General features: G+C 34.9%; 3 protein-coding genes across 5 annotated transcripts; 1 reads left to right on the top strand and 2 right to left on the bottom strand.

Annotated features, from left to right (window-relative positions):
* Positions 1 to 400: 400 nt before the first annotated feature.
* Positions 401 to 8,674, bottom strand: LOC18016303 (probable WRKY transcription factor 16). 3 transcript variants are annotated; one of them, XM_024155179.1, is made up of 10 exons: positions 8,208 to 8,674; positions 7,050 to 8,133; positions 6,666 to 6,965; positions 5,821 to 6,579; positions 4,392 to 5,695; positions 3,006 to 4,143; positions 2,618 to 2,917; positions 1,106 to 2,380; positions 936 to 996; positions 401 to 868 (listed from the first exon to the last, which is right to left on the bottom strand). In XM_024155179.1, exons 1-8 carry the CDS (start codon positions 8,549 to 8,551, stop codon positions 1,190 to 1,192), a joined length of 6,420 nt encoding a protein of 2,139 aa, XP_024010947.1. In that variant the 5' UTR covers positions 8,552 to 8,674; the 3' UTR covers positions 401 to 868; positions 936 to 996; positions 1,106 to 1,189. The 3 variants fall into 3 exon arrangements, with proteins under 3 accessions (XP_024010947.1, XP_006398189.2, XP_024010948.1); XM_006398126.2 differs by having other exon boundaries at positions 977 to 996; XM_024155180.1 differs by lacking the exons at positions 401 to 868; positions 936 to 996; positions 1,106 to 2,380; positions 2,618 to 2,917 and having other exon boundaries at positions 3,948 to 4,133.
* A 5,233-nt stretch (positions 8,675 to 13,907) lies between these two features.
* LOC18016301 (disease resistance protein RPS4) lies at positions 13,908 to 18,490 on the top strand. The gene is made up of 5 exons (XM_006398121.2): positions 13,908 to 14,468; positions 14,852 to 16,028; positions 16,130 to 16,444; positions 16,565 to 17,452; positions 17,569 to 18,490. Exons 1-5 carry the CDS (start codon positions 14,002 to 14,004, stop codon positions 18,190 to 18,192), a joined length of 3,471 nt encoding a protein of 1,156 aa, XP_006398184.1. The 5' UTR covers positions 13,908 to 14,001; the 3' UTR covers positions 18,193 to 18,490.
* Positions 18,491 to 19,135: 645 nt separating this feature from the next.
* LOC18016300 (protein DA1-related 4) lies at positions 19,136 to 24,505 on the bottom strand. The gene is made up of 5 exons (XM_024155344.1): positions 24,090 to 24,505; positions 20,665 to 21,511; positions 20,368 to 20,559; positions 19,908 to 20,148; positions 19,136 to 19,335 (listed from the first exon to the last, which is right to left on the bottom strand). Exons 1-5 carry the CDS (start codon positions 24,503 to 24,505, stop codon positions 19,136 to 19,138), a joined length of 1,896 nt encoding a protein of 631 aa, XP_024011112.1.
* Positions 24,506 to 26,788: the final 2,283 nt, after the last annotated feature.

Genomic DNA, 26,788 nt, shown 5'->3' with positions numbered 1-26,788 from the left:
ACCAATTGTTGATTATGGTATTCAACTATTCGAGGTCGGTCCGGTAATTTGAGTTCGAAAGAGATTAAGTTGATTAGATTTTATTAAGTTCTCAGTTACAATTCGTTCAGTTCGGAGGTCTCTCGACGAACTCAATACAATATTCAGGTCTCTATTTTCCGGGTCCGAAAAAGATCCCTTCTACAGTAACAATTCTACTATTTATAGTACAAGAACGAGGAGACGTCTTAAGGCTTCCCGTTCGGTTCTCACCGCCTCTCGTCGCTGGGCTTCTTTCTCATGGGCCGTGCCGTGAGGCCATGCCCACTTCGGCTAAGACCTTCGTAAACCGGGATCAATTGGGCCGGTCTCGGTCTTTAACCGGTCCGAACCGGGGAGCGGAGCGTACCACCAACAAGCATTAGCTGTAATCGTTTTTCACTCTTGCAATAAAAGTAGTTTGTGTTCCACAGAAACAAAAACAGAGTAAAACTTTACAAAGTTCAGTCCAAATCGGATGAAAGCAAACCTAGCAACACTATCTTCCTCTAATGTCTTGTCTAAGCAGAGGAAATAAATATTTAATAACAGCACATAGATCCATGACAGTCTTTGATCTGTGTCATGCATTAGCATAATCTTCTCCTGTAATTTAACTTTGGAATTGAGTTCTTCTGTATAGCAGAGAACATAATTGTTTATCTTAACCATCATTCACTTTAGCTCAAGCCTCCACACACTTTAGAGTATTCAACACTTTCCTCCAGATTCAGCTTCGTCATTTTAATTTCCTATCTCTTCTCTCATCATCATCATCGTTGTAATTATTTTTCCTCTTTCACTCTTTATATCTCTTTGTTCTGCAGCTGGATCAAACTAGAAACGCCTCCTGCAAAGAAAAAAAGAAGAAAAAAAATTAGTTGAGGAAGAGCAACATTAAGAGATAGCCATGGTACCTCAGCCATCTAGAAGAAACATAAGTAGCTAGATGCTCCACCTATAGACCGAACGAGCTATCTGAAGAAAGAAACAAAAACAATTCTTAGCTTGAATGAGGTTGACATTGATAAAGAAGTAAAAGAGATCAAATGTTTTTTTCAAGTAATAAACGGTTGCTCATGCTTACACGCATTTGATTCCTGCTTCTCATTGCCTCCGCGTCGTTCTCTCCATATTTGTCGTCGTCCTAGTTTCAGAGCTTTTCCTACTATCATCCCAGAGATGGAGAAACCTCCAAGAGTTGTACACCGCATTCTTTTATCTCTCTTATTTCCTTCGTATGGTCAAGGCAAAAAAACTCAAACTGCACATCGCTATGGTTCAACTCAGCTGGAGGATAATTGACTCCGTCAGAAGAGAGCTCAAAATTGAATATGATGAGATGATTCCTCTTAGAGTATATGTTTCTCGAACAACTAAAATATTTATTATCGTCTCTGCCTCTGAAAAGCGAAACTACCCCAAAGTCAAACCACGATACTCTTGATTCAACCACCATGCAAGCTTTAAAAGTCAAGATTTTTCTGGAAAGAGATATTCGAGGTAAAGTGAAGGTTAGGAAATTGCCATCAGCTCGATGAGTGAAATATGCAGGAAGTTCTCCACCAGGTAAGATAGCATACGCACAGTCTGAATGTAGAATGAATTCTCTCGCTTCGTGATTCAGTTTGAAGCAGTTAATAAATTGGAGAGCCATATGTCGGTGGTGGAAGGAGCCATGTAGACTCTCAAGTGATTCGCAATAATTAGCCGTCAGAATGGAGAGCGATGCAGGGAGCTCTGGCAGTGACACGATATTTATACAATTACCGAGGTCAAGATCTTTTGGTTGAATGGAAGTCCATGTGTCGGGAAGTCTCTCAAAACTGTTACCAGACAGGTTTACTTTCATAAGAGAAGTAGAGATCTCCCCATGATAATTTTGCCAGCTATCTTCAGTAAGTGCTTTGCATTCTGAAAAGTCTACCTCCACGAGATGTTTCAGTTTAGATATGTTTGGGGAGATCTTCCTTAACTTGTTGCAACCATTCATCGATAGGTAAGAGAGCCCAGAGATGTTCTCTATCCACCAAGGAACTTCTTCAATCGCAGTTCCATCAAGATAGAGATCTGAAATACTTCTTGAAATTTCAGGAAAACTTGTCAACCGTGAGCATCCATTCAGATTAAGGTAATCGAGAGATTCCAAGTTGATGCCGGTTGGAAGAACCTCCAGAGATATACAACGTTCCATGTCCAAATCCTTCAATTTATGGAGATGCCCAATAGAGGAAGGAAGTTTCATCAAACTCGAGCAACCGCCAAGATCCAATGTCTCAAGATTGGTGGCGTAAGTAAGATCTGGCATTTCTCTCAAGTCTAAGGAACTCCGTAGATTCACACACTTGAGACATTCAAGAGGCTGAACAGAAAAAATGGTGAAAAGTATAAGCAAAAATCAGAATCTTGCCAACAGTAACATTAATTTCCAAACTTCTGCTAGTATTATTCTTATCTTACGTTTACTAGTTTTTCACATATGTATCTCATCATTAATTTTATCACCCTTTTGATGACATCAACAATGGCACGACGAACTAGAAAATCTGATGCATCAACAAAACTTTTATTTTGGTGGTAACAAAAAGTCAACATGTACCTGAATTCCACTCCACAGCTCTTCAAGCTTGCTAGCTATCATTGTGAGTTCAACGAGGTATTTTGGAATGAAGTTAGAAGGCATGCATCTCAATGGGAAGCGCTCCCAATGCAGTAGTCTGAGATTATGAGACAGGAAATCAAGGCCATGAGGTAAGAGCACCTTAACTTCGTTATCCCCCAATTTTGTGTAGAATTTCAAGAACTGGAGATTATACATTTCATTGAACCCTCTCTCACTTATTAAAAGCTCCTTGGTTTCTGACATGTCTAACGATATCCCTAAAACTCTTCTAGTCCCCTGAAAAAAGTATCCAAATAGAAACATTTTACCTTAACATAGACTACCATCTATTAATAATCAGATGACAGGCTTGTTTAAAACTTACAGTGTTTTCTGCAAGGACGTTACAAATATCCACACAATCCACCAAAAAACGACGTTTTCCAGGCTCATGAATGCACTCTCTACGGACGATTTCTCTACCCAAGCGTTGTTGCAAATGGTGCATCGTAATATTTCCATGTTCTGATATATCTATGATACATTTCTCAGCTAATCTTTTAAGCCCAATCTTAACATCTAAGAAGCAGCTTGTAAGCAATCGTGTGAGATCTTCAACCGTAGCATGATTAAATAAACATGAGATGTAAAGAAATAAAGCTTTATCTTTTTCAAATAATCCATCATACCCAAATCTTAATATGCTCTCAATTTGTCCATCCAAGCTTTCTCTGAGCCGAGGCAACGCTTTCAACCATTCCTCTTTGTGCATCCCTCGCAAATAAGAACCAAAAACTTTGAGACCCAACGGAAGATTACCGGCACTCTCCGCAACTTCAGTTGCGAGTTCCATGAAACCAGCAGGTGGAGATTTTTGCCCGAAAGCGTATTGGCAAAACATCCGAAGAGCTTGCTTTTTAGATGGTAAACCCACCTTGTAAATATCAAAAATCTCATGAGCCTTCAGAAGATGTGAATCGTTTATAATCACAATAATTCTGCTCCCTGAACCAAACCAGCTATTATCTTCTGCCACAGTTTCTAGTTGCTCCAGATCATCCACACCATCCAAAATGATAAGAACTTTCTGATCCTTTAGCCTTTCTTGCATCGCACCTAAATGATTTATCTTTTTATCCGTTTGGTTAAAAATTTCGGATAAAACTAGTTGCTGAAGATACACCTTCGCACCATACTCATCCAGGGGGCGATTACAACGAAAGCTTGCTAACTCTACGAAAGCGGTTTGTTGGAATTCTGAAGAGATTTCACTAAATAAAAATCTAGCAATTGTAGTCTTACCAATCCCCGAGGGACCCCAAATTCCGACCATCTTTACTTCCTCGGATTCCAAGCACAGCAGCGAATTCATATTTGCAAGATGAGCTTCGATTCCAACAAAACCATCAAAATCAGTCGATGACGTGCAGCGCAATTCGTTTGAAACATCAACTGATGCCGTACGGCCCAGTTTGTTTGAAACATCAAGGACAACTTTCTCAATCATGTTTGCCTGGTAATCCCTAACAAAGAGAAAGATCATTATTAGACATAAATTACCAGAAATAGATTTCATTGGCTAAAATTCTCCAAAAATGCATATCAGTCCTTTATAGATTCATATAGTATTAGCAAACAGGAATCATTAATTTCAGCATAGAATTCATTATTCCAAATGTGAGAAAGATTTGTGGTAGTATTATTTATTTTATTTTTTTTGCATCAGTCACAGTTCAGACAATGCAACTAATAATAACTGAAGAAAATGTACCTATTCGCAATATTGTATCCAGAAATGCTTGTTATGCCGTTTAGAGCTCGCAGCCATTGTTGTTTCTCATCCTCTGTTTTGCCCTTACAAGTCTGTTTGAAGTGCCGTCCGAATTCACCGGTCTGTTTTCGTACTTCCGAAGGATCAACATCATAGAAGATTGGTATCACGTGTTGACCCAACTCTTGCCTGCACTTTGCGATCTCCACCAACTCGTTCAGAAGCCAGCTTGAAGAAGCATACTTTTTGGAGAACACAACAATCGAGATCCTCGACTCTCTTATCGCTTGTACAGGGATCAACTGGCCTCTCTCTATTACAGTAACCTTAAATATGTTGATTGATTTATGTTTGAATGCCGAAAAGAAGTGGCTGAGAAATCCAATTCTGACATCTTGCAAACAGAAGCTCGGGTAAACATCATTATTCCAATTGCGAGATGAAGAAGAAGCCATGGACACCTTCTCAAAGTCTCTTGTTAAATCTTTTGAGCTACCAGGCAGCATTGATTGTTTATGGAGAATTTCTTTACCCATTTGTCGTACCAAACTATGCATCACTATTTCCCCATTGGAAGATACACGTATAAGAGACCTATTGGCTAACGCCTTGAGCCCAGAGCTGATGTCCACGCCAATGCTAGCAATAAGTGGATCCAAGTCAAAATCGTCATCATTGAACAAACATGCTATATAAAGAAATAAATCTTTGTCTATCTCCTGTAAACCATCATAGGTAACTCTCGATACTTCATCAACTCCATTATCGGAAAATTCCACTGGATCGATGGACAAATCTGCTGAAATATGCTCAAGACTTGTATTGCCAGTTGGAGCAGTTATAACACAGACTCCACATCTTGTCACTGTGCAAGTATCATCTAGAAGCTTCGTCTGCTTGTTAACAGGAAAGAATTCAAATACAACTAAATCAGCTAAGATATCGGGGTCGTTTCCTTCATCAGTGCTTGGACGCATTTTGGCATCATAGAAGACAAACATATGATCCTTTTGGACTTTTGGAACAACTTTTCCTGCAGCCCAACAATGAAAATTTCTTTCTATCCTTCGAGAGAAGCCTTCCTTGTTTTTCCATCTGCAAACACAACTAATGCCTAAACCAGTAGCATCATGGAAATCCTCCGAAAATGCAACTTCCACTAGCATAGCAAAGCCCACAAGCGTGTTCCTCCAAGAAGGTTTTAGTCGTGTCATTACAGAAGATCCTAGTTGCAAATCAAGGGTGGAATCTTGATTTGTGTGTGAGGGGGCACAGAAGCTGAAAGCCAGAGCTTCGTTGAGTTCCTGTTGCAGTAATGCAATAAGTCAGATATGTTATGTTATGAGTGTGAGAGTGAGTGAGTGTGTGAGAGGGAGAGAGTAAGAGAGAGAAAGAGACATAGGGGGTGATGGAGAGAGTGAATATTTACCTGCGGATGTTCTCTTGGTATGTGTTTTACACTATCCAGCACTTCGACTAAAAAATCGCTAACCACTTGTGGAGATAGATCAAAACAATTACTGAACGTGTAATGCATAGGAAAATGCTCGTGGTCCAAACAAATTGATTTCAGAGAGAGACAACCATGTGCATACAAAAGTTCTAGACTTTGAGGAAGTTGTGGCACTTTTCTTACCGCAGTGCCAGCAATATATAACTCTTTCAGGTTTCGTGGGAAACCCTTAATAGTCTTAAGCTCTGAGCAGCCAGACAGATCAAGAACTTTAAGAAGTTCCAAATTAGCCATGTTAGGCAGAATTCGCAAACGAGAACAATCTTTCAACTCCAAGCAAAAAAGCTTGCCAAGATCTTGACTAGATGAGCTAGATTTCGCCAGACTTGTTAGCTCAAGTTTCAAGGCATCTGGAAGACCCCGGAATTCTGCTAGAAGATTCACAAGCTCTCCTTCATTTTGCTTCACAATGGAAAGTGGTAATTTTCTTATGCCAGTACCCTGGAGATGCAATGTCTCAATATTTGGTGGAATCTCAGGGAATTTTTTAATCTTTGTGCAGCCTGAGAGGTTTACAACTCGGAGATGCAGCAATTGACCTGTGGGTGGGAAACTCTGTAGTTTTTTACAACCTTGGAGATCAACTACCTCAAGATTTGGCGCTTTTAGAATATCATCAATATCTACCAGATGCCTGGAATGAGAAAGCCTGATCGTCCTTAGCATCTCCATATTCTGAAAAACAAAAAGTGCCAAATGAATAACAGAAAATTCATTCAAGTATTAAGTGAGATGTAAAAGGCATGTCAGTGTTTTCTCGCCTTGGTTCCACCCCAAAGTTTCTGAAGTTGACTATATGGCATGTTGATTTCAACAAGGTGTCTAGGATCAAAATTTTGAGGCAAGGATTCCAGAGGATAATTCTCCCAATGGAGGAGTCTTAGCTCATTAGGAAGAGAATGGAGAGAGCCTTTGCGGAAATTGATTACAGGACGGATTTCATGATCGGAACAGTAAATCTTCAGAAATCTAAGGTTCAACATATACACAAAGGCATCAGGCTTGATATCAAAACTTAAGTCTGATGTGTCCAGAAACATGCCTTCGATCTCTTCAGTGCCCTGAAAGAATATTAAAAATAGATAAATGAGAGGAGGTTGGCTCAAAAAGTATTTTAAATATTAAACAATCAACATATAACAGACCTGAGCACTCCGAATTCCATTTGCTTCGTCTTCATTATCTTCTAATAAATATTTGATGCTGTGAGGTTCCCATAGTCTGCTGCGACTCTCGATCTGTATTTTTCGGCCAAAGTCCTGGATCAAGTTATGCATCCGAACTCGGCTTTCTGAGATAGTCACCAAACACTTCTCAACAAGGACATCGATTCCAACATGTGGAAAGAAACCACAACCCTCGAGTAGTTGCATCACATAGTCGACATTTTCTCCCTGAAAAAAACAAGCTATGTCCAGAAAAATGTTCTTTTCACTGTCATTGAGTGTGCAATAGCTGCTCTTGATTGCCTTAACAAACTTAAATGGAGGACGTTCCTTGAGTTCAAGGAGTGCAGTCTCCATCTCTGGCGGTCTTTTCTTGCCCGTCAGCTCTCTGCCATAGGTGCTTAGAGCTAACGGGTTTCCATTAGCATGTTTTATTAATTTCATTAACAGCTTGTGGAGATTCGGCTCTCTCATATCCTCTATAGATGCACACAGCTTGAAGAGCTTAAGAGCCTCTTGCTCATTTAGACCCTGAACCTCATATATTTCGTTGATTCGGCAAAGGCGAAACACCTGTTTATCTCTGGAGGTTATGATGACCAGGCTTTCGGGACCGAACCAGTCAAACCCTTCGAGAAAAGACTCTACAACCACAGGATTACGCACGTCATCGAGGACAACAAGAACCCTCTTATTCTTTAATTTGTCTCTACGCAATTTCAGTTTCGTAATGGTACCGCTATTTCCAGGCTGGTCTTTCACTAATTGTTCCACCAAACTACGATAAAGTCTGTTCTCATCAGTAGCTTTATCATCGTCTTCGATAAAACAACAAGCATCAAATCCGCCAGATACCTGATCAAAGACAGCTCTAGCAAGTGTTGTCTTGCCTATGCCAGGCATACCCCAAATTCCAACACAACGGATTCCCAACGGTTGCTTGTTAATCATGTTTTCTAAATCTACCACCTTTGAGTCGATTCCAATTCGTCCCATATGTAAGAGCCTCTCATTCACATCTCTGACAATCTCTTCTACAAGTTTGGAGTCACTGCATTCCTTCCTACACAATATTTGCTCAAGTCAATTAAAAAAAATGTACATTTTACGCTAATCTTCATAAGTGAATGCCAATACCTAGACTGGTGGACTGGTGATAAGCCCCTCGAATCCAGCTTGACAAGCCATTCTTCATTTAATGGAATTACGCCGTACAACACTGGAACCAGAGCCTGCGCCTTCTCGGAAACCTTCACGAGCTTGTCAAGGCATACCGTACGGTTTCCGGGTAAAACCATCACAGAAACCCGAGCTCCCTGCACCTTTTCCTGCAACTCCTTGGAAAGCACATCGTCGCCATCGACAAATACAGAGATGCCTTCTCGCCGGAGAGCATCGGAGAGGTGGCTGACAAAAGAGTACCTTGCCACGTCAACACAGCTGATGTAGACATATTGCTCCTCCTTTTTCCAATCAGTCATGATTTCGAACCGCCGAAACCTTAGATCTTGCTGTATGCACTCGAAATTAACTTTCTAGTATGATTGATTCGAGAGCTGGCTTTGGATTGGGTCATTTGTGGGTTTGGCCAGAGCTGGCTTTGGGATCTCCATTATTATAAAAGACAAAAAAATGAAGACTTGGAGAGGTAAAAACTAAAAAGTTTCCTCCTTGCCCACTTGGTCGACTTGTTCCTCGTCTTTTATATAACCCTTTCTAATATGACTAGATTTTTTACATGTGGGTATTTTATTAATAAAAATTATATTTATTAAGATATAAATTTTATATATTAGTGTTTTAATATATTAAATATATTATGGTATTAATCTAATAATTTTTATATAAATTTTGAGATTTTTTACGGTTTTGTTTTAAATCTATATACAATATGTCTTATTTCAAAATCTATATACCGATATATTCACGTGTTCATGTGTACTACAAATGCTTTTGTGCAGATAATATGAACTAATATCGAAAAGTCACTAAGCAAGCACCGGCGAAATTTGATTTTTTTTTCCACCTGCGATGGTTATTTACTATCAAAGATCACTATTTTCAGTTTTGGACTTGTTCATGTGTACTAAAGGTGATAAATTTTAATGTGGATGCATTCTGTGTACAATCAGTTCATTGTTACCGCAAAATCAACAACTAGAAACATCAAACCATAAAGAATTTTCTTTCTATTAAATACGGATGGTCTATGACCACATAGATTGGACTATATTGATATGATCGCGTCCTATTCATTGGGTTTTGTCCACGTGGATAAATCTATCATAAAACTATCGTTTGCTAAATATATAAGGAACAAAAAAAACAGAGTTGCCTTGATTTTTCTAAATTAATTACCAGCCATAACCATAAAATGTCTAAACTTGAACTAATTTAATTATTATAAGCGTTGGATTCTTTGTGTCCAAATGGATGGATAACCATGTATCCAAAACGATTTATCCACAAGAATTTATCCAAATTGCATTATTCACACAAAACTATCTAAAATACATTAAATAATCATGATGTCATGAAAAAGTGTATATCGGTTAACCAATTTAAATTGAACCGGATCTGAACTCAATATAATGGAAGGAGGGACCAAAATGGGATTTCACGTATGTAAACTTAAAAAAAGTGCCATCAAATTTGAAAGTGTCATATTCTGTAATTAATAACTCAACAAGTGTCATTTTGTGTAAACAACTCTTAATTATATTTATTAAGATATAAATTTTATATATTAGTGTTTTAATATATTAAATATATTATGGTATTAATCTAATAATTTTTATATAAATTTTGAGATTTTTTACGGTTTTGTTTTAAATCTATATACAATATGTCTTATTTCAAAATCTATATACTGGTTAAACACTTATAAGTTAATATACCCAAACCAACTTATATTTTTACAAATTAATCAAATGCTATTTTTAAACATAGTATTGACTTGATGATAAAATATTATACATTCACTTCTTTCAATCATAAAGATAATTATTTTTTCATCATTTTCACTTTTATTCTAATTATGGTTCTGAATGGTGACAGCATTTTTGGTTGTGCGGAAGAAACGGTTTAAGAGTGTAGTACGGTTCAACTACGGTACGAGCGGAAAAATTAATTTGCGGAACAAGTGCGGTTTATCCTAAATAAACGGTACAAAATAATGTTTGATTGGTGAAAAACAGTTTACGGTCCATAATAAAATGTTTGAATATTGTAAATATAATAATAATTAGTATATATAGAAATTTAATTATCTGTTTAATGTTAATGAAGAAACATTTTTATTGTCTATAAATCTTAAATATCAAATTTATTTTTAAAATAAACATTTTAAAAATTTTATTTTGTTTAATCAAGTTGCTCAAAACATAATCATAATTAATACTTGAATATTTCATTACTAATAATTATTCTTTTTGTCAATAATTACTTTTTATTCTTGTGTTTTATTTTGAAGAAAAATATATAATCTTTCGATTTGTAATCAATATATCATATGATAAAAAACTATAGTATAGCATATATGTTTAATAATTAAAAAATATATTATTTAAAAAAATTAGTAGTCAAGTGCGGTTTTTAATGAAAACCGCTGGACAACGATTGCGTTCGGATTTATGAGTGCTGTACTTGATTTTACTCATTAGATAAAAAAGCGTTATGTTATTATTGTTTTAAAAAAAACGCTTTTGTATTAGAGAAATCTTTGATTGGTAAAACATCTGCGTTTTTCTAAAAATTGCTTTGAAATCCGCAGTGCTTTAGTTACCATTCATAGCATATATATGTGTTCTTTAAAAACAATAAAATTTAATATTTAATATTTGTTCTCTTGTTAACCGATACAAATATTTATTTTGTTAAATTAATTTAAAAATATTAAATTAATTTAAAAAATAATTTAATAAATAAAATGTTTGATTTGAGATTAATATCAACTTTAAATTTGAAAGTAAAATAATACTTGAATGTAAAATTAATAAAATCATAAAAAATTGTGAATTAAGTATATTTTTGTCAGTTGGTTGTGTAAACGTTTGAATAATTTTTCAATGGTTATACGTCATCTGTTATAATAAAAATAAATTTTTTTCATCATGTTCACTTTTATTCTTGTTATATCTGTTTTTAATAAATATATCATATTTCTTTATTTTAATGATTTTCGTATGATTATATCAGTTTTATTATATTAATTTTATTTCTTCTAATTATAATTAAGAAGGCAAAGCCAGTACAATTTAATACATAAAAATTATTAAAAAAAAATAATAAATTGAACAACTCAAAACTAAGAACTTCTACATTAATATATTGCAATTCCAAGTCGAATATACAAAATATAATTTTTTCGATCATTTTAGCATAATATATTACATGAGATTATGTGGAAATATGTTTTGCATACATGAAAAAAATTTAGATGAATATAAATCATAATTATTAGTAATTTAAAATTCTACGTGAAAAGCTTTGAAATCAAGTAACTTAAACTTGTATAAATAGCATATATTTTTTTATAGATAATAAATTTAATTTTGTAATTTAAACAGTGATAATGGAGATCATAATATCATGTTGGCTTTTTTTGTTAATAGAATTTTTTATTTTTAATTTATTTTCTTAACCATAATATTAAAATTGGAGAACTTTTTATAATTTAAAATTTTGATATATACGAATAAAATGAAAAATTTAAATATTGATGTGGATGTCTTGAAAATAATATAGCATTAAATGTTAATAATAATAAAATAATTTTTAATTAACAAATTTTCTATATTGTTTTGTATTAGTGTAATTTTATAATTTAGAAACTTTTTAATTTTAGTTATTGATGCACACTAATAAAATTGACATTTATATCTTATGTAGATGTCCTTAGTCCTTAGAGGCATATAGCTTCAATTTTTATTTTTCTATAAATTATTTTTTTGTTAACAAAACTTCTTTCTCTATTTTCAGTGCTTTGTTTTTCAAAAGTGTCATGATTTTGGTCTCTCCTCCTTGTTTTGAGGCTTACCGAATGTATTCGGATGCTGCTTGATCAGCTAATTGTTACCTTTGTGGTTAAAGTTAGGTTGCTAAAACCCCATCTGATGCTATGTTATTTCAAAAATATTCATCGAATACATCAGTCTCCTTCGTCTTAATGATGGAACCTCTTTCTCTATTTTCAGTGCTTCGTTTTTCAAAATGTCGAGTATCAATCACTTGATATGTTTCTCGGATTGCTTGAAATTTATCATTCTTCTCAAAATCGGTGGCTAAGCTTTGAATATTTTACAGTCTCTTTTTCAATATTAAAGCGGCTTGTAATGGTTTTGTGTATATATCTATTCTATTAAAACAGAAGCACATTTAGTGCTTGCATCCAAACACTCCTAAAGTTTTTTTTTTATAATATTTTATTTTATTTTTATATTTAATTTCCGAAAATTAATTATTAATTTAGATATTTTTAGATTTCCTAAAATCTAGGTCGTCTTTAATTTAAATTTCAAATTATTAAAAATTTAATTAAATTTAGTTACAAAAATTTGCATTCAATTTAATTTAAATTCAAAAAATTCAAAAAAATATATCAATAAATTTTATTACAAAAACTTAGATAATAATTTTAATACTTTAAAATTTCTTAAATACAGGAGAGATTTAATTTAAAATTTTAAATTTAAATAATATTTTTATAAAATGCATAGTAAATAAATATTTTATCGTATTTTATCATAATTAATTGGTCTAAAATATTAAATATTTGAGATTAATAATTATTTATATTATACAATAATATGATCGAGCTGATTAGAGTTATATATATATATATTTAAGGTCCATGAGTTAATTTATTAAAACTTGTAAGATATTAAGATGATTTGAGACAATTAAACTAACAGAATAGCTAGTTTATATATATATATATACACATTTTTTTAATAGCACAAATAATAAATAAATATTTTATTATATTTTTTCATAATCATTTGGTCCAAATATTTCATATTAGTAAATATTTATAGGGTTATACAATTATAATTATAGTCTTATACGGGTTAGTTTGTCAAAACATGTAAGATATTATAAACAAAAAAGATAAATGCAACTTATATTAGAAATAAAAAATAAAACTTTCTCGTGCGGACGCACGAGGTTAAAATCTAGTTTTTTCATTATAGTTAAACATATAGATTAGTCAAGTTGGTTCTTTTACGTTGTAATGACTCATATTTTAGTGAAACTCATAATGTAAAAGTCTCTAAATATGTGTGTATACATCTAATTTAAATTTAAAATTTCCTTTTCTAATATTATTTATTTTAATTTTTATTATTAAATTAAAGTTTGTATATAATTTTTTATCTTTAATAATTTAAAAATAATAATAGAATTTGGAAACTTTAAAATTTTCAATGTTGAGCTGAACCAATAAAAAAATTATACATAATTTCTTTATTCAGTAATAATATTAGAATTTGTCAATTTTTTAATTTTTTTATTCAGTAATAATATTAAAATTTGTAAACTTTCCTTAATTTTGATTACTGATGTGAACCAATAAAATTATCCTTTTAAATTTTATGTAAATACCTTTATATGGATTTAACTTCAACTTTTATTATTATAAAATAAGATTCATTTCGAGAAGTTTCATGGCCATTCATGGCAAAAAGGAAAAAAAAAAAATGGAAAAGAAAAAAGCTTTCATGGTCATTTGTGGGTTCGGGCAGAGCTGGCTTTGGGATCTCCATTATTATAAAAGACAAAAAATGAAGACTTGGAGAGGTAAAAGCTAAAAAGTCTCCTCCTAAATAAATCTTTTTTCTTTTTTGCCCACTTCGTCGACTTGTTTTTCGTCTTTGTGTTTAGTCTCACTTGACGGTCAACTTCCAAGCTTGCTCGTCGGAAAAAATAAACCATGGCGGCTCCCTCTTCTTCCACGGTACCTCATCCGCAACATCAAGTGTTCATCAATTTCCGGGGAAAGGATTTACGCCTTGGATTCGTCAGCCATCTCGTCCGTGCCTTTAAAAGGAATAAGATCAATGTCTTTATGGACGAATTCGAAGACCGAGGCAAACCTTTAGATTCCCTTTTAAAGAGGATAGAGGGGTCGAGGATCGCTCTGGCTATCTTCTCTGAGAGCTACACCGAGTCAAACTGGTGCTTGAAAGAGGTGGAGAAGATGAATGATTGCATGGAACAAGGCAATCTGGTGGTGATTCCCATTTTCTATAAGGTGGAGCCATCTACCGTGAGATATTTGAAGGGAGATTTCGGTGATAAGTTATGGATTCTGGTGAAGGGTGATGAGAAGAAGAAGAAGTGGGAGGAAGTCTTGAAGTCGATTCCTAATCTCTTCGGGATCACTGTGGACGAAAAAAGGTTAAGACTTTTTCCCTTTTTTTTTCAAAGGTTCCTTTTTTAAATTAAGAAAAAAAAAAGCTAGACCAATTGAATTGAGAGATTGTAGTTAACTAGTTTTATTCTCCTCACTCATATTTAGCAATCTCTTATTTAGCAATTCTTTCTCATGGGACTTTGAAGAACTTCATGACTTTAATAGTTATTCTCCTCACTAATGTAATTCCAAAGGTTCCTTTTTTAAATTAAGAAAAAAAAAGCTAGACCAATTGAATTGAGAGATTGTAGTTAACTAGTTATTCTCCTCACTCATATTTAGCAATCTCTATTTAGCAATTCTTTCTCATGGGACTTTGAAGAACTTCATGACTTTAATAGTTATTCTCCTCACTAATGTAATTCAGCGACGAGGGCCAAGCAGTCAATGAAATTGTGAAGGCGGTTAAGACAGTCCTGCTCAACATTTCATGTATAGCTAGCCAAAATGTCTCTGTTGATCCTTCAGAAAGTAGCAATGCTGGGACTTTCTCAGGAGGCGTAAAGCATAAGACGTTTGGTATCAAACAACGCCTGGAGGAACTGAAAGAGATGTTGGATTGTGACAAGCACAAGGGTACTCGTATCATTGGAGTTGTTGGGATGCCGGGAATTGGCAAAACCACACTCATGAAAGAGCTTTTTAAGAAATGGCAGCGTAAGTTTACAAGGCACGCGCTAGTCGATGATATCCGCAAAACAAAGGGCACCTGTATTAGTTCCTTGTCCTCATTGCTTGTGGAAGAGTTACTGCCGTTGGAAGATCCCAGTGTTGAGGACCCGTTCGAGAAGTACAAGGATCAACTGCTTAAACGTAAAGTTCTTGTCATTCTTGATGATGTTAGTAAAAGGGAACAGATAGATGCTCTTCTCGGGAGACGTGACTGGATTAGTGAAGGAAGCAGGATTGTCATTGCAACAAGTGACACGTCCTTAATAAGTGGTCTGGTTCACGATACTTACGTGGTCCAGAAATTGGACCACAGAGACAGCTTACAACTCTTTCACTACCATGCCTTTGGAGGTGATCCTCCCAAGAAAGACTACATGAAGCTGTCAGAAGAAGTTGTACATTACGCCAGAGGCCATCCACTAGCTCTCAAAATGTTGGGTGTAGAGCTTAACAAGAAGGATATGAATCATTGGAATTCAAAACTCAAGAAACTCGCACAGACCCCATGCCCTATTGTTGGAAGTCATGTCTTCCATGTCTTCCAAGCGAGTTATGATGAACTGAGTTCAGAGCAGAAAGATGCATTTCTCGACATAGCCTGTTTCAGATCCCAGGAAAAGGATTATGTAGAAAGTTTACTGGCTTCACCGGACCCCATATCTGCTGAAGCAACAAGTGCAGTAAAAGCTCTTGCGGATAAATTCTTCATTAATACTTGTGACGGCCGAGTGGAGATGCATGATCTACTGTATACTTTTTCTAGGGAACTTGATCCTAAACCATCCACTCAAGATTGTACCGGACAACGGAGGCTGTGGCTCCATCAAGACATAATCAAGGGAGGCGTAATTAATGTACTGCAAAATAAAATGGTGAGACCATAAGTTCCTCTAAACTTTATTGTTTGAGGCTTGCGTTTTTTGTTTTTCTCTTTGCTAATTTCGTGTTTGTCATTGTTGGTTTTGGTCGTTAGAAAGCTGCCACTGTCAGAGGTATCTTCCTAGACTTGTCTGAAGTGAAAGAGGAAACGAGCTTAGACTGCGACCACTTCATCAATATGCGTAATCTCCGGTATCTCAAGTTTTACAATTCTCATTGTCCTCACGAATGTAAAACCAAAAATAAGATCAACATTCCTGATGGACTTAAGCTACCATTGAAAGAGGTTCGATGCCTCCACTGGCTGAAATCCCCATTGAAGGAGCTTCCGAATGATTTCAACCCGATTAATCTTGTCGACCTTAAGCTGCCCTACAGCGAGATTGAACATCTTTGGGAGGACGACAAGGTGTGTCTCTGAATAATCTGTTGATAGCCTTTGTGAATGGTTAAATTAGTCTGGATACCTGTGTTTTTTACTGGTGGTAAAACGTTATTTATTTATTTTTTTATTTTATTTTTGTCACAGGATACATCATCCTTAAAGTGGGTCGATCTCAATCACTCAAGTAAGCTGTTTAGCTTGTCAGGCTTATCAAAGGCTGAAAATCTTCAAAGATTGAACCTTGAAGGCTGCACGACACTGAAAACGTTGCCATGTGGTATGAAAAATATGGAAAGGCTTGCTTTCCTGAATCTGAAAGGGTGCACAAGTTTTGAATCTCTTCCAGAGATGAATTTAATTTCTCTGAAAACGCTTACTCTCAGCGGCTGCTCAAAGTTTAAGGAATTTCCATTGATTTCAGAAAATATAGAAGCTCTATACTTAGATGGTACAGCAATAAGTCAGCTTCCTACCAACATGGGGAGCCTCCAGAGACTTGTTGTACTGAATATGAAAAACTGCAGAATGCTGGAGAAGATCCCAGACCGGGTTGGTGAACTGAAAGCTCTTCAAGAACTGATATTCTCTGATTGTTTGAATCTCAAGGATTTCCCAGAAATCATCAACATGAACTCTTTAAACATTCTACTTTTGGACGGGACAGCCATAGCAGTGATGCCACAAATACCCTCACTACAGTATTTGTGCTTAAGCAGAAATGATAAGATCAGCTGCCTTCCTGCTGGCATCAGACAACTTTCTCTACTAAAATGGCTGGATTTGAAGTATTGTAAAAGTCTTACATCTGTTCCAGAGTTTCCACCAAATCTTCAGTGCTTAGATGCACATGGTTGTAGTTTGCTGAAGACGGTTTCGAAGCCTCTGGCCCGTATCATGCCAACTGAGCAGAACCATTCCAGTTTCATCTTCACCAACTGTGAGAACCTGGAGCAAGATGCAAAGGAGGAAATCGCCTCGTATGCTCAAAGGAAATGCCAGCTGCTGTCGTATGCTCGTAAACACTACAGTGGGGTCTGTCTCTATACCTGTATCTATCTCTTTGTCGCTCTATGTATCCCTTCGCTCAAATTATTCATTTTCAAAGAAACTCTGCAGTTTTATGATTTTCCTTTATTGTAACTTTGCAGGGTCTTGTTTCAGAGGCTTTGTTCAGCACTTGCTTTCCTGGATGTGATGTGCCTTCGTGGTTTTGCCATGAAACAGTTGGATCCGAGCTAAAAGTAAAACTCCTCCCACATTGGCATGACAAGAGGCTTGCTGGAATAGCTCTTTGTGCTGTAGTCTCATTTCTTGACTGCAAAGATCAAATCAGCCGCTTGTCAGTGACATGCACCTTTAAAGTAAAAGTCGAAGACGAGTCTTGGGTCCCATTTACATGCCCAGTAGGAAGTTGGACCAGACAGGGAGGCGGAGAAGATAAGATTATGTCAGACCATGTCTTTATTGGCTACACCAGTTGCCCATATACTATAAAATGTCCTGAAGACGAGAACTCTGATGAATGCAGTTCTACTGAAGCCTCCCTTGAATTTACTGTGACAGGCGGTACAAGTGAAAAAGGAAAATTCAAGGTGTTGAAGTGCGGTTTGGGTTTGGTTTATGCAAAGGATAAAAGCAAAAGCAGTTCTCATGAAGCCAAGTATGATATGCTTGCCCAATTGAGTTTTCATGAAACTTCAAATGGGGTTGATGACGGACGGCCAAAGAAGAAGCAAAAAACAATAAGGAATGATAATATCCAGCGTCATTAAAACTGTGATGCAAGTGTAACTCCAAGAAGAAAAGGTAAATTCAGTGGTTAAGCACATTGTTGAGAATCTTAAAGGGAGAGATGAATCTGTTCCAGGTGAAGCACATTCTTAGACAAAACTCCAACTCTTGATGAAAAAAAATCCAGCATGAGTAGAGATGTGATTCAACTCAAAAGGCCTGGCAGTTTCAGAGGAGAAACAAAATTATCTGTATGGTGTGTCACCAGAGAGGGAAAATGATGACATTGGTGAAGCAAATCCTTTGCTGAACCCTTTGGATCTTCATAGTAAACAGGAACTCAAGTGCAAAAAGGGTCGTTAAAGATTAGATCAGAGCTTACCTGATTTTAAGAGTCTTTAGTGTCAAGTTACAGAGTATAAAGGTATTTTTTTTATCTACGCCCTATAGAAACTGTTCATTTGAGCCTGTTCCTTGGACCTTATGTTGCTCTTTTCTGGTTAGTGTTTAGTTATCCATCGAGTGTGACTCTAATATTAATTAAGCTCTCTGTAAGACTTTAACATGGTTGAATTAAGAAAATACTTTCCACACTTCTCTCGCACACTAATAACCAACCCCTTTCATTATGTTGACCCCTGCCGTTGTCTTTTAATCTCTGATTTTGACAGTCACCTTTCAGCCCACAAGCCGTTGTATCAGGTAAGGATGATCTCTCAGTAGGTTGATTACGGTGGAGAGCATTTGAGTTTGACTTTCTCTGTGTAACAGAAATTTTCTGCATTTAATTTAGGGTTCAAAGGTTTTATCTATGCTGTTACTGGAGGAACCTGTTCTTGAGTGTAATCTGTTCTTTTTCCCCTGCTTTGGATTGTCGCCAAAAGATACTTGAACCTTATGGAGAAACATTGTTTACTGCATTTTATTTAACCTGAAATGTGGTGTGGCTTCGTCAGCCAGAAGCTCTTCAGATTGGTGAAGATCTTACCAGTTCTTTGTGAGAAACAAGGAGTCAAGGTTCATTTGATGGTTCATATTATTCAGGAGGTATACGGAATCGATATGGTGCTTAGGCGAATCACGATGGCCACCATACTCTTGAGTCAACCACGATGCAAGCTTTAAAATGACGGTTAGGAAATTTTTATCATCTCGATGAGTGTAATATGCAGGAAGTTCTCCACCTGGTAAGATAGCATATGCACAGTCTGAATGTAGAATGAGTTCTGTCGCTTGGTGATTCATTTTGAAGCAAGTTAATAAATTGGAGAGCCATTTGTGGTGAGCCATATAGACTCTCAAGAAATAATTTGGTGTCAGGATGGAGAGCGATGCAGTGAGCTCTGGCAGTGACACAAGATTCATGCAATTACCAAGGTCAAATCGTTTGGTTGAATGGAAGTCGCAAAACGGGTGTTTCTTGTTGTGAAAAAAAAAGAAAAACAGGTTCATAAATATACATAAAGAATTACAACATCACAATCACAGATACATGGTCTTAAATTTCTTTTTACATTTTTTTTTCACACATTGTTATTTAGAAACTTTCAAAATAGAGAAACATTTTAATATTTTTCTCTTTCATGTTAACTTTCTAACTAGAGTTTTGGAAATCACATTGGTTTTAGAAATCAAGTTATAGTTCAAAATCATGGAAACTCAGAACCTCTTTGTGTTAATTCCAAATTTGTAGGGGTACTTTGTTGTTTTACCAGTTGAGAGAACTGTGTTGTTTCAGATCTTATTTCTCTTATACCTGTCCCTTCAAGATTCAATTCTCTAATGGTTCGTACAATATTTGGAAAACGTTTGATCCCATTGCAACCAGAAAGATTAAGAACTTGGAGACGTTCTAGCTTATCAGTGACTAGTATGCTCTCCAGGCTTGTGCAATCTTGAAGATCAATATGCTCAAGTTGACGTGCTTCCGAAATTTCTTCAACTTCAACCAATGTCACTAATTGTCCAAGCTTGATTCTCCTTAACATCGAGAAGCTCTGACACAGAAAAAAAAACAACAATGGAAAGATGAATCCATGTAACTTCAATAATGCAAAATATCTATGTAAAATTAATGTGTGAAATTATACTCCCTCCGTTTCAGATTTAATGTCGTTTTATGATTGTTTTGTGCTATAAATTAAGTCTCGTTTTAGATTATCAATGCAAATGGTTTTTTTTTCCTATATTCTTTGAGTTCTTGTGGTTTCCCTTACCTTATAATATCGTCCCCATCGCCAAAATTTAAGTTTCTGAAATTGACAAGCAAATTCTTGGTATATAAAAAATGGGTTTAGGGACAAGGTTTGCACTGCAGGATCATGATCTAAGTGGGAATCCCTTAGAGCACTTGGTACAGACTCAGAGACGTGACTGTGATGGAGCTTCTCAGATAGATATCTAGTGTCCTGAAAACACATCAAAACAAGAATTAAAAAGAAAGCCAACTGCTCTGTGAGTATAGGACATTCGCAAAATCCTGTAACATATAAATGTATCAGAATGTGACATACCAAAACGCCATGCTCATAGTCATTTTCATAGGAGATCAAGCAAAAAGATGTGTTCTTCATAGTGTCAACACATGCATCGACGATGTGTACTGGGGGCCCTTCAAATAGTTTGAGACGGTCTTGGACATCATGACATATCTTGAGCAACATTGACTCCATTTCGATCATAGTCTTACCCTTTAGCTCCTGGGCATGTGAAATGAGAGAAGATGGGTTCCCATCAGAACATTTAATCACTCTCATTGAAAGATCCAGAAGATTCTGCTCTATCACTCCATTCCCAAAGGCACACCTTGTGAAAAGCTTCAGAGCGTCTTCATCATTTAGACCTTTAAGCTCATAAATTTCATTCATCTGGCACTCCTCAAGAACTGTTTTATCTCTTGAGGTTATGATGATCAAGCTCCCTGGACCAAACTGATCAACCGCTCCAAGAAAAGACTTTGCATCTTGAGCAATTCGCACATCATCTAGAACAACAAGAACCCTCTTTTGGCGATGGCATGGCACGGAATCAGAATCGTTTAGGTCAAACTTTTCCATCGGAGTCCCACACAAGAAATCACTAGGCAAAGGCTCAAGTCTCATCTCAGTAAATTCGGTGTGGAAATCTTTGACAAAGATAGTAGCATCATAGCCTCCAAACATTCGGCCAAAGACCGCTCTAGCCAGTACTGTCTTGCCAATGTGAGGCTCACCGAAGATACCTAGGGTGCGAAGGCCCCATGCTTGCTTGCATAGTAAGTCTTCTATTTCCATTTGGCGGCTGTAGATCCCAATCTCTTTTGTAGGATAGAGTATCTCAAACACATATTCAACGATCTTTTCCAGAAATTCGGATTCTTCACTGTAAAAAAACTACAGTTAAACCTCCATAAATTAATAACTTTGGAGCTACAATATTCTATTAATTTATCGAATTATTAATTTATCAATATAAAAATCAGCCCGAAAAACTAATTTAGAACTTCAAAAATGTATTAATTTATCGAGGTATTAATTTATCGAGTATTAATTTATAGAAGTTATACTGTAATAAGTAGTTATATTCGCTAAATGGAAATAGATATGCGATAATTTTCTTGCATATTTTAAATGAATAATTTCGTATATATAATTTTTTTAACATATGAATTTTCATAGTTATAATTATTGAAATCTCTTTTTTTTAATTATAAGTAAAATACTCAGATATTAATGATTATGAAATTGATAATGGATGTGATGTGTACCTTCTAAAGACAGTTAAACCTATTACTAGATTTTACCCCTACATAGGGAATCATTTTTTTAATTCAAAATTTGTAATGTAATTTATGTTTTTTATAGATATAATTTTTTAAATTACTGACAAAAGTTTATTTTTATGTTTAGATTTAATTTATTATTTAAAATTTATTTCAAGCATTAAATATAACTATAATTATAAAAACATAAATCTAACACGTCCATTTTATTAATCTGAAAAAAAATCATGATTATAAAACATAATTTTAACCTACCCGTTTATATTACAATAACATAGTTTATCAATGAGAATATTATTTAAATTTGAATATTAAAATTAAATCAAAACTAATATCTTATTTTGTAAAGATATATTTATATATATATATATATAATAACAACTAATTTTGTGATTTTTAATAACTAATCTAATCTAAATTTATTGAAATCAAAATTAATCTAAATTAAAATTTGAAATTTCGGAATTATTTTTAAATATAAATTAAAATACAATTTTTATTGAGATTATATTAAATGAACTTGTTTGGGATTAAGAATAATAGTTATTCACAAACAAAATAACCTAAAATGAAAGAAATCATGTTTGAACACAAAAATATTTCTGTTTTAATAGAATAGATATAACATTATAATATTATTTTTAATTTATATAGCTATTAATTTTATTGAAGTATTATTTGGTCATCAAACTAAATTTTGAAAACAGAAAACTTTATTAATTTATCGAATATTAATTTAGCATATAAAGTTTTGTATTTTTCTTTTTTTTTTTAAGGTTTTCAAAACTGAATCTAAAATTACCAATAAAAAATTGTAAATGAAAAAAAATAGCAAAAAGTAATATAAAGTTTTAAATAGTTTAAAAAATTACATAAAAATACACAGACTGAAATTCTGTTACCACTTCAATACACAAACGTTTTCAAGTTCCAGAAAAATACATCGATTAATAATTTTTTGTTATATATCAACTTTTCAGTTGTACCTATTTAACACCAAGGAAAGTTAACGTTTATTTAACCTTTTCTCTCTAAAACAATAAATATATTTAATTTATTAAAAGTTTTAGAAACAAATCCTAAATATTTCCAAATTTTCCAATAGAAAATTATGTATGTGATCAATCAAAAACTAGGTTAGAAACAAAGTTGAATGATTCATCAGTTTAGTTGAGACTGTCCCTGGTTGCAATGGGTTTTATGAAGTATTCTAATTTAAAAATAAACTGAAAAAACACATCATACTACTGTTCTTAAATGAAAATGGCTACTTTTTTTTCTTTTTTTCTGATAGTAACCTTATAAAATGGTACACAGTGGCGGAGGCAGCACCTATGGAGGTGGGTCAGCTGACCCAGGTGAAATCAAGAAAAAAATTGAATTGTTGGATTATAAATTATCTCATATTGATAAAGTAGTATAATTTAGAAATGGAAGTTGCACTATTAATAAGAAATCATCTTAAAATATTAATTTATAAGTTGTGGACTCATTCTAAAACTTATACATATTTAGAAAAGAAGCTTCACATTAGTTTTTGTTTTCTAAAAAGGGTAGCTGCATATTGATCAACAAACTATAAATTTCAACTAATTCAAATGAAACTTCAATTCCCCTTTTATTTTTGGAAATCCCTTAAGAGGTAGTTAAGTTGCTTGACTATTTATTTTAAGTAATTTAAAATATAGACACCAATCATCGATGTTTGTGATAATAGCACACAAATTTTTAAATATTATATTAAGATTAATATATTTTTATATTCTTTTTGTTGCGACCGCAACCGTGAAAAAGTGTTTTTCTGCAGTAAAAATTGTGAAGACGACTTCGTGTATTAGCATTTGTGATGAGTCTTAAACGATTTTCTAATTTTTTTAATTAAAATATAGGTGCTTGAAACTATCACAAATGAAACTGTAATAAAACAATTTCAAAATATGAATGAGCGTAGAGTATACCTTTGAGATGTTTATCAATGGTCAATTTTTTTTTCATTAAAATTTAGATAATTTTTTATATTGTGACCCATGTCAATAATTTTTCTGCTTCCGCCAATAATTTTTCTGCCTCCGCCACTGATGGTACATATAGTGAACGTCAAGTGGCATCTTATTATGTTTGGTTTGAACGTCACATTAAGACACAAATAAATTTTAGTGAAGTTGTTGTATCGCATACCTTGATTCATCATTATACTCATGGCCTAGGAATTCCGCGGCTTCCTTTAGCGCACGTCGCCATTTAGTCACCTGATCCGCAGGATATGACCTTCGGTGCTCTGTGAAGGCATCACTGAACGTCGCCAATTGTTGTTTCACAGCTAATCGACTTACGCCATAGAACACCGGAACCACCACGTAACTGTTCTCATCACTGCGCGATGATTCGAGAGCCTTCACGAGTTTCTCTAGGCATGACACGGAATATGCGTAGTCCCTAGAGAAAATCACCAATAAAAGTGTGAACCCGTAAAATGAACTGGTCACTTTTCGTCTTATAGCCGGTATGAGGTGGCTGATGAAGGGAGAGACTGATGAGTCATTTTCGTTGTAGTTAATGTGGACGGGGTATTCGGTTTCTTCGTTTTTGTCCATGTTTTGATTAGTTGGACTTTTGAAGGATAAATATAACATGTCGTATATAAAGAATCAAAGATAGGAATATTAAGATAACTTAAAGTAAATGGTAATAAAATAATATTTAGCCATTTAGCCATGTAGGTGACTTCCACGACATTACTAAACTGAAAAAAAATTATTTAAAAGTAACTTCTATAGCTTATTGGTTGTTAGAATTGTAAACGCATGAGACGTGCGGCCAATTCCAACTTCTAGAAGTTGACCCGTTGAGGAGTGACATCGGTTTGTTTTATACGGTTCTGTTTTGTTAATTCAAATTGAAGAACCGAGATTATGGTGTTGATTGGTTCACCCGTTATCATCTGTAAATAATGTGTTTGTGGTTGGTAGCGGTTAGTAATGTTTTATAACAATCATACAAATCACTGCAAACCGCTCCGTACCATTTTATATTGCGCCAGCGTTTGCAGTTGCAGGCGGTAGCGGTTGAATAAAAAAATTAAAATAAAATAAAATCATGATAGAAAAAAAAATAATAAAAAATCACGTTAAAAACAATTATAAAATCTTAACTCTACTAATCTTTATATTACTAGACACAATTTTGAGTAATATTCCCAACAATTGAAATAGAATGTGTTATTATAAAATTTATTAATTTTTAAAATAATTATATAATGTTTATTTTTATTTTTTATTAATTATTTTGAACTAGTGATTTTGATATTAAGTATAAGAATATAGTTTTTTTGTCATTATTTTTGATGTTTATTTTAGTAATTTTATGTTTAAACATTCGCTGGTTTGCCAGTCAAAAATATTCCGTAAACAGATCCACCTTAAAAAATTTAACCAGTTGTACAAACTACTTAATAATGCTCCAAACCACAATCGCCTGCTTCTGCACACTTCTGCACTCGCACTTGCAACCGCAACTGCTGCGTTTAAACCAGTCAGGCCCTCTACCTATTTTCCACATTTTTATCATCAATGGTAATATATTACTATTTCAGACATTCATTGACTCCACACAACCTTATCATGGATCCGTCTCAGGTTTGATTTGTATTTTGGGTTTGATCGAACGGTTGAATTGTTTTTTTAATTTTCATATTTTATTAATAACTCGAACCGAGAATTTGAATTTGGTTATCAAATCAGAAATCGGAAATAAAGCTAGTTGAATCTGAAAAGCGCTTTTCGAAAAGGAGGAGGTTCCTGGAGATCCAGATTTGCCAGCAGATCCATGGGAATAGAGGGCCTGGCCCAGCACCAGAGGGTGGGAGGCAGATCTGCTTCTTGCCATTGAGGAAGCCCGATTTGAAGTCCGGGAATGAAGATGGATCAAAGGTTGATGTGAAGGGAGCAATCTCCCATATACTTGCAGCAAAGGGGTAATGGAGAAACAAGTGGTGTGCTGTCTCCAATTCTCCACATCTGGGACACATTGCAGTGGCTCCCATTCCTCTCTTTTCAAAATTCTCGCCTAGGGGAAGTGCTCCTCGGAGGATTTTCCAGAGGAACATCCTTATCTTTGGGGAGAATTGCCCATTCCAAACTTCCGCATTCCAATTAAAGGTATCATCTGGTGCTTGATCTGATTCTGTCTGTTTATATGTAGATAGGGCTGCGTGATATCCAGACTTAGTCGAGTATTCGCCCGAGGGGTTGGGGAGCCAGATGTCTTTGTCGTCAAGATGTGAGGAGCAGAGTTTGATGCTGAGGATCTGGTGTTTGTATTCCGGGAGGAGTTTCTCGATAGTGGGGATATTCCAGGTACCTTCGTCCTCAGATATGAGATGTGAGACGGTAAGATCTTTGGATTCTAGAGGCGCTGGTCCTACAGGTGCCGTTGGCTTTTTGAAAGAGAGCCATGGGTCCATCCACAAGCTGATTTGTTTTCCATTTCCTATTGCTTTACCGAGATGTTTGACGAGTAGATCACAGCCTATTAGAATGCTATGCCAACCGTGAGATGCAGAAGGTGATCGCGTGACCATGAGGAAGGGTTCCTGGGGGCAGTATTTGCCTTTAAGAACTCGGGCTAGTAGACATGAAGGATTTTTGAGTATTCGCCAGCTCAGCTTGGCCAGTAAGGCTTCATTGAAACTTTTGATGTCCCTAAAGCCTAAACCACCGTCTCTCTTAGGCTGTTTAAGCTTTTCCCAGGAGATCCAAGCCATTTTCCTCCTGTTTCTAAGTTTATAGTTTATGCTCAAGAGTTTTTCCGGTTCGTTCATCGGTCCAGTTTTAAAAATGACGAGAAGACTGTTCTAATCTCTGCAGCCAGTACTAAAA

The sequence above is a fragment of the Eutrema salsugineum genome, unplaced genomic scaffold (assembly GCF_000478725.1).
Source record: "Eutrema salsugineum unplaced genomic scaffold, Eutsalg1_0 scaffold_20, whole genome shotgun sequence".
Lineage (NCBI taxonomy): Eukaryota > Viridiplantae > Streptophyta > Magnoliopsida > Brassicales > Brassicaceae > Eutrema > Eutrema salsugineum.
Note: the sequence above shows the minus strand (reverse complement) of the source record. Positions and strands in the feature narration are given on the sequence as shown.